The sequence below is a fragment of the Mycteria americana genome, chromosome 11, assembly GCF_035582795.1.
Source record: "Mycteria americana isolate JAX WOST 10 ecotype Jacksonville Zoo and Gardens chromosome 11, USCA_MyAme_1.0, whole genome shotgun sequence".
NCBI classification, from domain to species: Eukaryota; Metazoa; Chordata; class Aves; order Ciconiiformes; family Ciconiidae; genus Mycteria; species Mycteria americana.
Window position 1 is genome coordinate 16984820 of NC_134375.1, and position 17060 is coordinate 17001879.

General features: G+C 49.6%; 1 protein-coding gene across 1 annotated transcript in view; it reads left to right on the forward strand.

The window, feature by feature from the left end:
• The first annotated feature begins 6319 nt into the window (after positions 1-6319).
• LRIG1 (leucine rich repeats and immunoglobulin like domains 1) overlaps positions 6320-17060 on the forward strand; it is a 93249-nt gene continuing 82508 nt past the window's right edge. The window contains 5 exon segments of the mRNA XM_075513614.1: positions 6320-6430; positions 6433-6521; positions 6523-6592; positions 6594-6644; positions 6647-6972. Coding sequence (XP_075369729.1) covers positions 6320-6430; positions 6433-6521; positions 6523-6592; positions 6594-6644; positions 6647-6972 — 647 coding nt within the window.

Consider the following 17060-nt stretch of genomic DNA (forward strand, 5'->3'; position numbering starts at 1 on the left):
ATTGAGCCAAGGGTTTGCAGTAAAATAAAGCATTTACTATTTTTCAGATGCACCTGAAGTCTCTTGCACTTTCTAGTGTCCAGAGTGAAGAAATAGTCTCAATTTAAAGCATCCCTATCTGAGAGAGAAGTTAAACTCCTCCTGCTCTGATATTTCTAAATAATCTTCTATTATTCTCTGAGTAGGGGCAGGTGGCTCTTATTTTAGCTGTAGCTGGATTCCAGCTTCTTTGCTCCACTTGCATGATTTCATCTAACACATTCCTCTGGGGCTGCAAGAACTTCACGCTTCCATCTCAGCCTAGAGGTGAAAACAACGAAAAGAAGTTACACCATATAATTATAGTCATTATGCCAGTTAATAGCGCTCTTCATAGCATAAACATTATTAGTGCTAGTCAGTGTCGGGAATAGCTGTGTCTCCAGCTCTGCTCTTGCTGTCGGAGGCTCGGCACAGATCTGAGTCCAAGCGCAGATCCGAAGAGCAAACCCTGATACCTGCCAGCTCGTGCACAGGGCCAAATATCTCCCCGGGCTTGAGGAAACTTCGGGATTTTGGATCTCAAGCACGATTAGGGGAGAGTAATGTCGTGCTGAAATGTGTGATCCAAGCAGACAGATGGTGTTCAGGCTTCAGGTCTACCAGCTTTCTTCCTGCTCTTGGAGTTAGTCCATGGCCTTGTCTACAAAAACATGCTTTTAAGCAATTGAGTGTAAGCTCCAGGTTCGAGTACCACAGGTTTACATCCAATCCCTTACTCTTACGCATTTTGCCCATCCAAATGGCAGGCAATATTCTAGTGCTAACAGTCTGCTTTCTCTCCCCCTTCTGTCTCGACAGTAAATTGCTGTCACGCCTTTCTGATAGCCTACTTTGAAAAAGATGAGATAAATACGCATACGTTTATAGAAAAGTTTTAAAACAAGTCCTTTGGGAAGGAAAAAAAAGGATCAGAGGTGGCAACGTTGTGACAGAACATGGATTTAGTTAATTGGATCTAGCTATTTGCACCATCTTTTGCTAACTGCCTGTGCCAGTCCCAGGCTGGGAAAGGAATTTAACTCATTGCCTGTGAAAAATGAAATGACAGCAGCTACTCGAGTGAACTTTCACATTAACGAAGCATGATCTGGTCTTGATCAAAGACTTTATGTTCCTGGAGGAACAGAGTTCAAGCACCAGTCTCCCATTTTAAGAGAAGAAAAGGCTTCTGTGTCGTTGCAAGGCAAACTCTTTGGAGCTAAACTTTTATGTCAGCACTGGTAGTGACCCTATACGGAAGCTTGACTTGATCATCTCGTCCTTTAATTCTCACTGTCATATGCTGCCTCTTGCTAAGCTGAATCGGCTTCACCCATTATAGCAGTGAGAAGCGATGTTATCGTTAGTCATTGCTGCTAGGCACTTTTGGATCACGTCATACATCTCGCAGGTTGTTCCAACAAAATGAGCTCTGAGGAGTGGGGTTGGGATCTAGGAGAGAGACACCAGCTTTGGGTGGCAAAATGCCATAAAATTGTCCTTGCAGATCTGGTGTAACCAGATCAACTAATGAACCTCTGGAATGCAGATGCTTTGGTTGATCTGGTCATACCAGAGAAACCACCTCTTGTAACCTGGATGCCCCAAGTCAAACCATGCAGCTTGCCATGAGCAGCTCATACCAAAGACCACTGTTAGCTATGTATAAATGTGACTGTTGTGCTGAATAATCACTGCGATCTTGTACACTGTCCCTACAACACGCCTCCTGTAACCTTTTTAAGCATTTGTCACCATAATAATATTGGTTGACATATCGGTGCACCAGGGTGACAATGTAAGGGATTGTAGCCATGGGTATCAGACATTTTGCAAATCTCAGCACCACCAGTGTTGGGTAGAAAGCCATCATGAGCATTATTAGAAGAAGGTAAACATTGTTACAGAGAGATTTGTGGCCCTGCAGATAGACGCACCGAGCTGGAGTGAAGGAAAATTGTCAAATGCAAGGATGGTCAACATGAGCTAAGGTCCATCCTTTTCTATTTCACTGCCTCCAACCTTCAGCCTGCCCCAGAAGTCAAACACATCCCTCACGAAGCCTGACAGCATTGCTATTGTCCTCCATCCAGCGTGTCACCTCTGCTGGGGTACTCTGCAGCCTCAGCAGGGCTCCCGGTCAACGCTGGGTCTCGCTCTGAAAGCCAAGGCATTAATGAAAAGTGACTGTAGATCCTAGATGGTTATAAGTTATTTAGAAGGTCTAGCTTGCAAATCATATCACAGAGATATTCTTTTGCAGGACCCAGGAGACAGAAAATAAGTTCATGTTAAAGACGAAGAGTGCCCTGCGTTCAGGGCTCGTGTGGGTTCCTGGGTGCACCCCAGGTGTGCAGGGTCGCCTAAGGTGAGTCATCTGGGGCTCCGGTTCCCCAGCTGTAAAATAGGGATAATACTTCTGTTCTCACCTCAGTTTGTCTTCTCTGTTTAGATTTCAAGCTCCTCAGGGCTGTGTCTTGCTACGTGTATGTACAGTTCCTAGCTTTATAGAGTCATGATCCAAACTGAAGCCTCCAGGCACTCCTGTATATTATATCATTACTAATTTCACAAGAGGTTGCAATCAAATTCCTTTATCGGGCAAAAAAAAATCCTAGAAAAGAATAAAGCAAGCTATTAAAAACTGAGGAACAGTTTTGCTGAAGTGGAAATAATGGTACTTTGTCCCAAAATGTATAAAATATGTATGGCAATTAAATTCTCTATTGGCAAATTGCTCTACAATTAAAAAACACAGAAGCTTGAGTGAGGCAATTAGAATAATAGTAGAGTGTTAATTATAGCTTGATGGATTCTGCATGCTGTCAGCAATTACCTTCCAAGTGTGCACTTCTGAACTGACTCCAAATCCACAAAAAGACACCAGCAGAATTAGAAATATCTTCCTTGTTGGCATGCCTTTGCCGTTTTAAAATTTGTTTTCATAAATACTTTTGTAAGCTATTTAATTAGATTTAATGAGCTTTGAGGAAGAAACATCCTCCATGCTGTACACAGGCTCCTCTCTAGCAAAGGCACGGACTCAGGCAGGAGGGAGAGCACGACTGTGAGAATAGTCTCCTTTCCTACCAACTGCCTTCGCTGAATTATTTTCAGTGCACAGTCATCCTGTGCAAATGCGAGGCGATTCGGACCGGTTTCCAGGACAGCTTCTTTCAGATATCTTTTTAAGAGGTTACCTAAGATATCTTTAAAGAGATATCTTTAAAAGGTTACCTAAGGCTTTCGGATCTTTCTGTCCGTGGGAAACCCCATGGCTGGCCTCTCGTCCTTGTCACGGGGCAGGGGAACAGCGGAGGGGCTTTGGGGACGGGCATTGCGACAGCAGTCGCACGGTGCGAGGTGAGAGTCCTGCATGGAATGGGTGAGGTTAAATCAGCAGGGGTTGAGGTCAGGGATTGCAAGAATACTTAAAAAAATATTAAAATTAATTATTAAAAGTAATTAAAAAGCTTGGGTGTCAAATTTGAAAACACTAAAAGAACCAAACATTATTTATTTTCATGATGCCTTCCGCACTGGGCAAGAGAAATCCACTCCATAAAAGTGCCTTAAACTTTGGGTTTCCCACATTGAAGAACTAAAGACATATTTTTTAATCCTCCCCAGGGACAGGAGCTCTTGCTCTTGGTTTGCAAACAGCTTTCAAATAAATGACAGGACTAAACTTAAGACTTTCTCCTGTTTTTTCTAGTTCTTGAAGGCTGAAATAAGACCCCAAGCCACAATAATGTGATTTTTTTTTTTTATCCCCCCCCCCCGGTGTAACAAAAGCCTAAACCCAAAATTTTACCTAGTGAAAGCCGCTGTCTATAAATAATGCCTATTGATTCTTCCTGGAAAAATTTAGGGCTGGCCCACACAGTATCTGCAGTGTCTGTGCTGAAAGGTGTGCTTGTCTGGGGAGAGCCAGGCAAGGCTGTGCGCTGCTGGGGGAGAGCAGGGTCCCGGCCACGCTGCCGAGGGCACCGACACCGGTGAGCATCACCCGAGCCCGGCACACTGGGTGTTTTGTCCCTAGGAGTGTGTGACTTGGTGGGATGGGATGCCTGAAAATCCCGGTTGCCCCAGTGCTGAGCGGGGAGAAGCTTTTGCAGAGATTGAGTTTTCCGTTTATTGTTAATCTCTGCAATCTGATACGTTCAAAGCTGTCCCAAAGGCCAAACAGTTGCTGCGCAGGTGGACTGTCAGGAGTGAATAGGGAAGAAAAGGGAAATGCTACGCCAGTAATAGCGAACGCTGCTTCTTGCAGTGTATGGTTGAGCTTTCGGGTGGGGATGCTGAAATCATAAACCCTTCAACCTGGAGCAAGATCTTGCCCTCGTCAATAAATCCAGTTTCTACATGTCATACCAGGTCTTTCAAAGCTAAATCTTCCTCTCTCAGGATTTCCAGACTCTTTTCACCAGTGCACGTTGCACATACTGATCCCAGAAGCTGAAGTAGCCAGGAGACACCGAGGCTGTGGTACGGTCCTCCCCACGTTGCTCTCGGGTCCAGCGAATGACTTAATTGCTGTCTGTGGCAGACAGCTGGCTACGTAGCCTAGAAGATCCCTGTGCGTTATGTCAGATGAAATTAATTGCTCCGTTGCTGAATCTGTGAGAAATCTAGAAGAAAAGAAGGAGAATAGGCAGGAGAAGAGAAAATCCTCATCCAGAGTGGTATCTTCCAAAAATTTGTCTCCTCTCACACCTTCTCTCACATCATCTCACATCAAATGAAAAGTAGCATTTCATCGTCATGATCACCAATGCTGTGGTAGAGGAGAAAGGCCTCACAAGGTCTTTGCCCAGTTTTGGGACCACAGGCAGGAATACTGAAGCTCAGCCCTAAAAAGCCCCAACTCTTTGTCACTCTGAAAGGCTGGCCTGCCATCTCCATTCCTCTTCTGTCTGATGATGATGCTTCAGTGTGATGCCTCTCCATGCTGCAGGTTCCCACGCATGGGTATGGAGAGCAGACATGACTTCATGCTCCTCACGAGACTCAGGGGGCTGCCAAAACTCCGAGTCCCGTGTGGGGAAGAGCCATTTCAGGCTTTGACACGGGGCTTTTGCAGCCCGCGAGGAACCTGTGGGCCAAACCCGACTTGTTCAGTTGGGCTTACCAGCAAATTTGACATTGCACCTGTTTTCTAATTCAGCTGACCCGATCTATTCTCTAGATGCCACCAATCCAGGTCTGCCGCCTTTCAGGAGGCGGCATGTTTGTACAGCTTGGGTACCGCTCTGAACAAACCTGAATGCAATTCCCCTCGTGCATGCTATTTTATATGAAGAGATATGCAACTCTCAGAAGATGAGCAGTGTGATTAAAGCATCCTGCGGTGCAATGCCCTGTCCTGTTACAAAAAGGAAATACGGCTCCGTCCCCGCGCTGGGCAATAATCTGCAGCAGAAGGATGGAAATCTAATCAAAGGTACTGGAAACAGGATTGGGCTGCGATATGTGATTCTCTCCCTAAAATATTGCACCTCCTTCTCCCCACGTCACTCTTGGTGCAAGGCTGGGCTGATGCGGCGGGTTAAACCGCATTCCCACCCGCCATGGGTGCACTGAGCCTACCAAGAGCTTCCTCCCCTAAATGCTGTGTGGGCCACATTCAAACCTGACCAAAGCCAGTTGGATGCTCTCCACTAAGCTCAGGAGCAGCCTCTAAATTCGGTCTTTAGAGTGTATCGATGCTCTAAGATTAATTTTTCCCGTAACAATCTTGCTGCAGCTATCTAATGAGTCATGCTTCCACCCGTTTTGGACTGTGTGCTCCCTTACATCTGGTGCGTGCTGGGCTTTTAAAAATAGGGGTACATTTGGGAAGCGGAACAGCCGCTTAGGTTTGGTCTGAAACACGCGTGAATAAATAATCCACTCCTGGGACTGGCTCGTGGCAGGACACGCGTGTGCCTCGGGAGCGTGGCCCCTCGGCCGCTTCGTGGCGTCCGGGGAAGGGCACATCGGGGTGTGGGGGAGTCCCCAGGCCCTGGTCTTGCAGCAGATTGTCCACAGCCACGGGAGGGAGATTTTTAAATCGCTTTCCCCGCGGCGGAGCGGGGAGCGCGGAGGAGCAGGCGCCGGGCGCGGCCCCTTTAAGAAGGGCAGCGCGGGGGGGCGGTGGCCGCCCGCGTTCACACCTGGAGTGGGAAAGGGGGGCGGGCCCCGGCGCCCCTGATTGACGGGCCGTCGGCATCAATGGGGCGCCGCGGCGCCGCGCCGGGGGGGGGCCTCCCGGCCAATGGCGGCGCGCGCGGGCCCGCCGGAGGACGCCCGCCAGCCAATGGGCGGGGGCGCGGGGGGCGGCGCGGCTACATGTTGCGGTGTCGCCAACGTGGGTCCGCGGCGAGCGGCGCTCGGGCCGGGCGGGGAGCGGCGGGGCCGGGCTGGGCCAGGCCGGTGGCGGAGCAGCGGCGCGGCGGTCGCAGCGGCTCTCAGCCCCGTGGGAGCGTACCGAGGAGGGGGAGCTCCAGCGGCCGCCGGGCGAGCCGTGCGGCGTGAAGGGGGAGGAGGCGCTTCCCGCGGCGGGGACGCGGACCCGACCCGCCCGGCGGTGCCCGCCCGCCCGCCGGCGGGTGGATGCCGGTGCCGTGAGCGCCCCGCGGGGCCGCGCCGCGCCGCCGGCGGCCGAGGCGATGCTGCGGGCGGCGGAGCGGCGCTGAGCGCTCGCGGGGCCCCGCGGCGTTACCGCTGCGCTCCGCGCCGGGGCTGCTCCTGCCGCCTCCTCCCGCCTCGGACCTTCTCCGGTGCCGGATACAAAATGGCGGTGCCGTCACGGGCGGGCGGCGGGGCGGCGGCGCTGCTGTTGCTGGGGCTGCTGGGCTCGGCCGCCGCCGGTTGCCCCGCCGGCTGCGCCTGCGGCGGGGAGCTGCTGAGCTGCGGCGGGCTGGCGCTGCCCGCCGTGCCCCGGGACCTGCCCCGCTGGCCGCGGCACGTGTGAGTACCGGGGGGGGGCTGCGCCGCGCTGGGGAGGGGGCGCGCAGCGGGGGAAGGGGCTGGGGGCAAGCGGGGCTTTGGGCAGCACCGCTCCGCCGGGGCCGGTAGCTGGGCGCACCGGGGGGGCTCCTAAAACAAAACAAAACCCGTGAAGCTCAGTTTTAGTTTTTTAAAACAAGGTGGCCTCTGCCGTCTTGTAGGCGCTGAGCTGCGCGGTGTGAAACTTCTCCCGTGATCCGGTGTCTCCTCTGGCTCCCGCCCGAGGCGGGGATGGAGGCGATGAGGAGGCGGCGGGTGCGATGCTGGTCCCGGGCGAGAGGAGCTCGGGGCTCCCTCTCCGCGCGGTCCCTCGCTGGGCTGGCTCTCCTCCTCCTCCTCCTCCTCTTTACGGGTGCCTTGGAGGAAGAAGAGCCGGGGGTGGGTTTGGTCCTCAGTGATGGGATCTGCTGGAGATAACGGCCAGCTCGGGCTCCCGAATCCTTATTAGGACATCCATCCATCCATCCCACGCCCGGCCTGGCGCTCCAAAGCGGGGCGCGCCCCGGCCCCGCGCCGTGCCCGGCATCGCGCCCTGCACCCCGGTGCCCAAATACGGACCCCGGCGCTGGGGCCGCGCTCTCCCCTTTGGCGCTGCCAACTCGAAGGTGCGAAAGCCGCCGAGGCAGCGAGCGTGGGCCGAAACGGAGTCGCGGGCTGTTGCGGTGCTGTTGGGGTGTTTCAAGAAAAACCAGGTGGTGTTTTCCAGTAAAAGCTCCGTGCCTGGCTGCCGTTCCCTCGGTTCTTGTCCGTCTATCAGAGTTATTAACCTGCAGTGTATCGTATGTCCTGGACGGCAGCTGAGCTGGTGGTTAGTACAGTGCCGTGGCAGTTTTTTTCCCTAAAGGGTGTTTTAAAGTGTTCAGGTACATGCCCAAGTGCAGGAGGGTGTGATTTCCATTTCCCGTAAAGTGCAGCAGGGCTGCTCCGGTTGTGTAACCGTGGAGCGCTGCTGCTGCTCCGACCTGGTAAGATCTGAAATATCAGACACGTGAAGCACGGGAGAGCTGGGGGGGAAGTGTGCTTGCCTTTGACAGCTCAATTCATTTGACAGTGACAGTGCAGGAGGACTGAGAGTCTCTGTACTCATAAACTTGTGAAAATAAGTGTCCTCAACTATTAGCTAACCTTGGGAAATGAGGATCTAGAAGGGAGAGGGAGAAGTGCCTTAGCTCCTCTGTTGCCAGGCCTTTTGGCTGTTGGAACAGATTTATAGATTATTGAATCTATAAAACCCCTGGTTGTAATAGATACTCCTCAGCTCTGCCAGGAGAGAGAACGGTCACTGAAGTGTTGCTGGAGATCATCCAGCTCCTTATTAAGAAGACTTATTGGAGGTTTGTCAGGTTCTCCTGGTATTATGCACTTTTGGCTGTAGAAATGCCTTGTTTTACATGAAATTATCCGGTGTCGTACCGAGAAGAACGTGTGGCCTCTGCATTAAACCTCTGACTCATCCCGCTCACCTGTTGCTGTGTGCTCTGAAGGAGCCTTCCTTCAGCCCTGGGCACCTTTTACAGCAAGTTTTTAGTCTTCTCAGCATAATTCCAGCATCCCCATGTGCCTCTTAAAATAGGACAGCATATCTTTGTTCATGTGGAGAAATACATTAATAGCCCAGTCTGAACAAATTTACTGTTGTGTTTTTTTGGGAGTGCAAATACCCAGGAGTGTCTTTTTCATGTGGAACAGATTTTTGAGTGTCCTGAGTTCAGTTTAAATTTTATTGGTGAAGTAATAGCATTTATAAATCTACTGCTATGGACCTGTGGGCTGTTGATCTTTTAACCGCTTAAAATATGGTTTGTCATTTTGTAAATTCTAAACTAACCAAAGAATTAGCTAAAGTGGAAATTTGTAATGGCTTTCATATCTGACAATGCAAAATTAAGGGATGTCTTTCCTTCTCCATAACTAATGTAAAAAGGAGACATTTAAGACACTTTGTTTTTTAAGTAATATTGTTTATAATCACTAAAACCCACTTAAATCGCTTATTTCAGTTTAGGGACACAAAGCTGAAGCATGTTTTTCATGCTTGGTAGGATCATAAATGCTAATTTCTGGTGCAGAGAATCGTGAACTAATTTTTTACTTGTTTAATGTCCTCTATAAAAGCACCATGTGCTGGAGAAAAGTTATCTCTGTGCAACTATCTCTGTTGTTTTTTGGTTTTTTTTCCAACATGCCCTTTTAAAGAAGCAGAAGGCAAACGCAAAGGCTTGCAGCAGCCCCGGGCTGGTGTAGGAGTGCAGCCTGGGGTGCGGGTCCCCCAGCCGTAACCTGGGGTGAGACGGACGATGTCGGAGCTGTGCATCCCTCATCTCCCATCACTTCTGCGCACGCTGCATCTCCCACCGAAGGTGTCTGCTTCCCCGGAGTGATAACCTTGGGTGTGTTCCATCGCTAATAGGAGACAAGAGAAATCCTGTTTTCAGAGACTCGGGGTGGCTGTGCTTTAACTTGGTTTAAGTGCAATTGAAAAATCCCTCCTTAGTAGTTTCTTTTATTCCTAATGAGTGCCGCAAAGCTGAAGCGGTGCTTGGAGTCGGTTTTCAGTGTGTTGGAGATAAAGTTTTTGTTTGCAGGGTTGGAAATGTGGCTCGGCACACTGGGGAGGGTTCTGGAACGGACTTAATTGTGCCGCGTATTTTGTCAACAGGACTATCAGTACTGAGGAAAAGCATTGGGATCTTTTGAAACTATTGTTACTTCTCTGTTGGCAGTAGAGCTTGGAGTTGTAATTTTTCTCTCTAGCTTTCAGAAGGCATAACTGATACGCAGAAGGGCTGGTGCACTGCAGTTGCTCACAGTTAATGCAGCGTGGCACAGATGTGTTTTTTTTTTTTTTCTTAAAAGCAACAGGCAGCTCAATACTGCATGCCAGTTATGTAAGTGTGCAGGACTTGCTGGCTGAGCAGCTCTGTGCAGGGCTCGTTGCAACACTCCGGCATGACCCATACTGTCCTTGCAGGAGCTGCGGCACCCAGCCGCTGCGAGCTTTGCAGTTGTGAAAAGTCCGTGGGGGATGCCAGGGAAAAATCAAACGCTGCTGAGCAGTTGCTGTGCAGGACTCCTTTGCAGTGTCTCACTTGAAAGCTGCTGGAGATGCTTCATGTCTTCTAGTGTTTAAGTCTGAAGTTTATTTTTACATTAGAGTGTAATACATGGCATAAACTTTAGGGCCAAGCTTAAGTACAAAATGCTTCATGCCCAGGAAAGCCAGGTGCAGGGCTCCAGCAGTGTTAGTGACATGGCACATCCCCTGCATCCTGTTTCTGTCTCTCCATGCATCTTAATTTTTGAGGATTGGTAGAAGAAAGATTTCTTCTAGGCATCATGTATGAGAGAGGGTTTTTTCCTCCCTTTTTAGTTATAGTATTTTGGGTACAAATTCTAATGGCGAGAAGGCTTTGGAGCTGTGGAAGTGCAGTTGGATAGCTAATTCATTGCTGGTATGGTCTGGAGGAATTAAAGTCTTTATTTTAAACAGATGTGTTGCGTGGGGTTTTTTTGACCCAAATGACCAGGGGAAGTTTTGGGGATACTGGGCATCTGTGCACAGACCCTTCTGTCTCTGGATCGGTGTGTGCTTGGCATGTCTGGGAACAAGGCAGAGTCCCTGACAGTGCCGAGGAGAGCTGGAGTAAGAGCTGCTCTCGGTTTCCCAGGGAGCCTCTGGGGTTTGGCTATATGGATAAGTTGCCCCGAGGCAGCAGCTGTGTGCATGCTGGCTGCCTGCAGGATGCTGCTGCTCTCTGGAGAGAGCTGCGTGAAGCGTCTGGATGCTTTTGAAAATCCTGTGGTGCCTGTCAGTGGTTTTAGGGCCTGGAAGAGCATTTGAACTAGGAGTCAGGAGCAGACTCTTGCTGTGCTCACGAGTCATTGAAGGCAATGAAACAATGTTTGTGCTCAAAATTATATATTAAATTAAATTTCTTGCTAAACTGGGGTTTTAATGTGCCAGGTCTTGTTGCTCTGCTCTCAATGTTAGGGTAGCTTCTTTGCTTGCTTGGTAGAGCAGAGTGGGGCTCTGCGGAAAACTTGCTGTGCCACTGCCTGCAATGGTGCTCTCTGGCGATGGACATGGGTTGCTCTTGGGCTCTGGAGTAACTCGTGCTCCTCTGCAGATGCTGTAAGAGAAGGCTCTGGGGGGGGACTCTCCTGCTGACGGTGCCGGGAGGGGGGAGTGCTGCTGGCAGTTCCTCCCCTGCATGTCCCACTTCCAGCCCTGCTGAAATAATGGAACAAAGATTAAGTAATCATCACCCTGGGCTTGTGGCGTCTGGCCCCGTGCAGCTGCGGAGCCCTCACTGTGTGCCAGCTGCCCAGGGGGCTGCGGGGCTTGGAAGGATGGCTTGGGAGAGGGGGATGCGGATCGGTGCAGGTGGCTGGTCCCCCTCCCTCCTCCTGGGGAAAGGGAGTGGAAACCCAAAGAAATTCTGCAAAGCCAGTGGCTCCCTCCTGGGAGGTGGTCTAGGGGAAGGCTTCCTGCTCGAGTGGGACAGTGCTGGGAGCTGGTGGTGCTTGTGAAAGAAATCCTGCTCAGTTTGTAATGAACACGCTTGGGTTTTGTGCGTCCTGGAGCATCCTCAGCGGTGGCCTTGCTCGGGGAAGGTCTCCAGCCCCGGGGCTGCGGGATGGCTCTGCACCCTGCAGGCTTGCAGTTGCTGCTCTGGAGCTTGGTCCTGGTAGGGTAACAGCAAAGCCTCTCCTTGCAAAGCAGTGCCTCTCTGGGCCTGCTGCTTATGCACAAATAAATACATGCACTTGCAAATAAATCCACCCTTCCTGTGAACATGTGTCGGTGGATTCACTGACCGCCCTCAGCATGCCGCGATATTTATTGGTGCTTACTGGTGAACAGCAGTTAACAGCAAGCCCTTTGCAACTGCTGTCTGATCTTCTCATCTTAATCCCTGACTGAGCCACAGCTGGTGCAAAAATTATCTCAATCAGACTAGGATTAGAAGTGCATGTGAGATTCATAATGAAGTCTGAAGAAGAGAAAATATCCTCACCAAGAAGCCTTTCAGGCTCTTGCAGAAGCCCCTGGCTTCAAGTGAAAGGCTCTAGGACCCCCTCAGCCTCCTCTGCATATTCCTCTCTCCTTTTGAGAAACTTCATGGCATTTAATCACTTCGAGGCTTTTCCTCTCCGCAGTGACTGCAATTTGAAACGCAGGGGTCCCATACAAAAGAGGCAAGTGCTCAATGGGCTGTGTTAATATTCAGTGCCATTTACAATGGGTGCAGTTTGAAAAGGGGAGAATGGATGGTCTGGGAGCTGGGGGAGGAGGAGCTGCGGAGGGAAAATTCCCAGGGCAGGGGAATGAGCATCTCAGTAGGCAGCTGGAAAAACGAACACACCATCAATTGTTCTCTAGGAAAATCAACCATTATTATGTGTTAGATAGAGCTTAATATTTTTTTCTTTGCTTGTGCAAAGTGCTCTGCAGTTCTGTGGATGTAAGGCTTGGGGGTGGCTGAGCCTTGCAGGAGCTCCTGCTTGGAGTTTAAGGGATGGGGGGCAAATGTGAGGTTGATTGCCTGCCCCCTTTGCTTGCTGGCATCAAGAGACTAGAGGTGGTAAACCAATATGTTTGGGAGCCCAGACACTTCAACAAAGCACTTCAAGTACTTAAATGCTTCCTTGAGCATGGGTGAGATTTCACTTCCCTGCTTAAAGTTAAGTTGGTGCTGGAGTCTTGTCTCTGACAGGGGTTTAGGCAGATGCAGAAGCACTTTGCTGAGAAGGGGCTTTAGTCTGTGTGAGCCCCACCTGGTGCAGGGAAGTCCCAGCGTGCTGGAAGGATGTTCCCCAGTGTGCAGCTTTAGCAGAGCATGCTGGAAGGGTTCAAGGTGGCTTCATGTTGAGGCACTCCCCCAGGTGCTGGAGATGGGTGTGCATACAGCTGGGTTCATCAATGTATGTGCAGCTCCCACCAGCTCTGCAGGGCGGCTAAGAATGGCTGAGTGCCAGGAGGCCCTAGCCATGCCCAGGCAATGCCTGCTTCTGGTTGCTTTGATCTCTTGAAGAGGGGTTAAAGTTTTGTCTTGAAGTCAGAGTGACTTCGAAACTGGCTGATGGCTCTCATTTCTTGGTAGCCAGCTCTGATGAGAACTTGTGTATTGTCCCTGAACCGCACCCAGAAACTCTCAATTAGGGCTGCAGGGCTTTTAATTGATCTTGTTGGCTGCCCTGTGAGACACCTCCGATTGAGTTAGCTCAGCTCATCAGATTTTAACATTATCATTTTGTGCTGCTAACCTAATTACCAAGTGTGACTCCCTTGTTTTGCAATGTGGAGCTAGATGGGGTCATGTGGGTGAATGGAGTAGAGATAATTTAGGCTAATGCTGCTGGGAAGAGCCATCTGGAGAAAATCCAGGCTCCAGGTTCATCAGCTCTGGGGGACCAGGGCTGGGTGTGAATTAGCACCTCGTTCAGGGCGAGGGGAGTGATTTAGCATAGAGCATGACTTTGGTGAATAACAGTGAATAAACATAGCCCCTTGGTCTGGGTTGTGGTTTCATGCAAGCCTGGGAGGCAGCTCTCCTCTGAGGTCCCTTGCTGGTTTTTAGTGGCATGTGAAGGAAGGAGCAGAGCATGAGGCTGCAGGAAGAAACGGAGGGTGAATAAACCTTTTTTCCTATTTCCTGGTACGTCCAGCTATTAAATGATGTGCTAAGAAGTATTTTTTTTCTGCTGTGCATAGGGCCAGAGTCAAGGACCAGGATGCCGTGGTGTTAGCACAGAACATGAAATACGTATTATTATTGTAGCTGAGTCATCCGTTAATAGTTAACCAAGTCCTGCACTGCAGCCAGAGTCCTTCAACCCCAGCCTCTTCTAGCTTCAGAGGAGGACCGCAACATATTACATATGTTATGCTACCTCATTATATTTTCAGCATGCTGTCTCTCAGGCTGCAACCATATAATTTTGGAGAAGTCTAGAAGCAGGCCCTGTTATTTTGGGGGCACCTCTCAAGACCTGATGATGTGTTGCATCCAATTCCAGGAGCATGGTTCACTTCTGTGTGGTTGCATTTTCAGTTTGAGTAAGAATTGAAGGATGGGTCTCAAACTGTAGCCATCTGCGTAGTTTTTATTAACATTAACCATGCTGGATGTGTAGGCAGGATGGCTGGTTATTTGCACTTGTCACGGCAGTTTTGTAGTTTCTGCAATGGCTTTGCATGGATTTTAGCAGGAAAAGTATCAGAGACCCTTTACAATTGAACAGCTTTACACAGAGCTACAGATTTATAAAACGTATACTCCAGTGTTGTGCACAAGTTGCATCTAAAAATGCTTTAGCTGGCTAAAGCTTTGTTCTGGAGCTAAAGTTTTATGTGCAAGAGAATTTGTCATGTTTTTTTTGGGGGGGAGTAGATAGTCTTGATATTGTTGTTCATAAAGAGGCAGTAACTTGTTTGTGAATTTTCCTTTTCTGTCTTTTTTTGACCCTCTGGGGCAATCTCATCAGTTTTGGAAATCTGCAGAGGTGCAGTCTTAAATATATTTCCTGTAAACCCTACTCCCCTATACAGGCTGTGTATCACAAATGCTTCCCTCTTGTTGAAGGCACCTATTTTTTTAGATGAATCCTTTCAGATTAGAAAACACATCCATTGAGTTCAGTGGAAATTTGGCTGTGAAATCTTGAAATAAGATGCTTTTTTCCCAGATCACCTCCTCCAGTTGGCAGGTCTTTGCTCATTGCAGAAAGACAGGACAAGGCTGTGGGTGCAAGAAGGAAATGAGAGATGCAAAATGCAAAGTTGGTCTGTGCTGCTTCCCCACACACAGGGACTTGGATCCATCCTTACCAGCAATGTGTCTCTCCCTGGTTGCCCAAAGCCTGCACTTTTGGGATGGGTACCCAGCAGGATGGGACCCTGTTGTCTTTCAGTGCTGTGAATATTCCTCTGCCCTGGAGAGTTTACCATCAACACCAGCTACTAACGAGCCTCTCTCCAAGTTCAAAACACACTTTGCCTAGCTGGTGTAGACCGGGCTGTTTTATAACTGCACTTAAAGTCTGTTTTAGCCTGCCGTGTGCCAATATAAACACCGGTTTTCTATGTTATCTATCATCTAGAAAATACTTCTAAAAAGTGACGGCTGGCCAGTGGGCTGGTGCTCACAGCGTGTGCGGCAGTGCTCGGCTAGTGCTGTTTGATCGCCAGCACAGATGGGTACTGGGGTTGAAGGTGTTGAACTGGATGTGCCCAGGGCTTGGTGGAAGATACTCAGATGGAGATCGCAGGCTTACTGGGTGTTGTTTTCTGGTTGCAGTTAAGGATGCAATGCTGGAGGTGTCCTGGGTGTGTAGGTGCCCCATTGGTGGGGCTTGCTGTGGGTGATGTCCCTGTAGGAGTGGGGTGGTGGGAGACCTTGTGGATGGGGAGCTGATACTCTGGGTTGTATCATGGGTAGTAAAATGGCTATTGTAGGAAACTGCCTGGCTGAAGGCCCTGTGAAAAATTGCCCCGTAAATGTGTTCCAGTTGTCCAAACACTGGTGCCTCTCCTTCTTCCACTGCCTGTGCGGGGGGAGGCTGGAGCTAGCTCTCCACTGCCACTGCTTGGGGAGCAGCCTTTGCTCATTTTTTTGCTGTGTCTCGGTCAGCTGCAGTCCACCCAGGTTTGAGAGCTGTGAAAAAGTACCGGTAGCTCTCCTTTAGCACAGGCCTAAAAAAATATCCTCCGGCAGCATGGGCTGTTCCTGCAGCAGCCTGGTCCGTGAACATGTAACTTGGTTCTTCCCTAGTACAAGGTGGTTGCTTTGAGTTGAAGCTGGAAGGTGCATGGAGCCATGGGGCTGCCTCCTTTCTTATTGGGCTTTGCTGCCTGAAGGGTATGTGGGGACAGAGTATGGCAGGGATCTGTGCGTGGCCGATGTCACCAGTGACCTCTCTGTCATTTGCAAAGAGTGAGGAGGTATCTCTTGATGATCTGGGTGGCACCTGGAAGCTCCCTACTCTCTTCCCCTTCTCTCATGCCCAGTTACTTTATCACTCCCCCACCTGTCTGGCAATGGCATAGGCATGGGCAGTGCAGAAATGCCAAGTGCTGCTGACACGGGGTGGTTGGCTGGTGCTTGTGTCTACTGCCTGTGGTCTGCCTTGCTGGTGAGCCAGGAGAGCATCCTATGCTCTGTTTGTCTGTGCAACTCACCATAAATCTTTGTTTCCTTCTGAACTAAGGGGCAGAGTCAGATCCACACTTGTATTTTGTTTGTTTTGGCAAAATGGGGAGACTTCTCCTGTTTTAGGAGATTTAAACAAACCATATGATGTTTTATTTTGAAAGGTATCATAATACTTTCCACTTTTCCTTTGCTAAGCATATTTTTGTGCTGTTCCTATCTATGTTAGTCTATAAACAACTCTGTTCCTCCTTTTTCCTCCTTAAACAAGTCTTCTAAGTCAGAATTCTTGGCTTTCAAACACCTTTGGATTATTTCTGAAGTAGGGCACGCATGCTGCATTAAATCAGTAAATAAGATCGTGTGTATTTTTAGACCTCTCTGATCTGGAACCATTTGTAAGAGTTGTGCTGTCTATTGTTTCACATGGTTGTCAACCTCTTGTGTATCCTCCTTCCCACTTTCTAACCTTTGTTATTGAAATGATCACCACCTAAAAGCTGTTGAGATCAATGAACTTAAGGGGTTTGGGTGACTCTGTTCATAAGAGTGGATGAATGAACTGTCCCTGTTATAGCAGGAAAAGTTACTTGGCTTCTGACTTCTTGGTGAGCTGAACCCCTTCCAGGAGCTCTGGTTTCATTCTTACCAGCCTTACCAGCAGAGATGTGTACTGGTCTTTGAGTTAATCTCCTTGGACAGAAAGTCGTACAGATCTGACAGGATGTGTTTGGCTTATACTGTCTACTTAAAACAGCAGTTAGCTTTGCTTCTCCATGGTTTAATAATATCTCTGAGGCAGATACTGCTTTTTACCCAGGTTTCCTGAGAAAGGAGGCTGTGCGATGGTGCATGTGCTCGTTCTCCCCCAGAGCTTTGGGTGCTGTTGGCAAACTT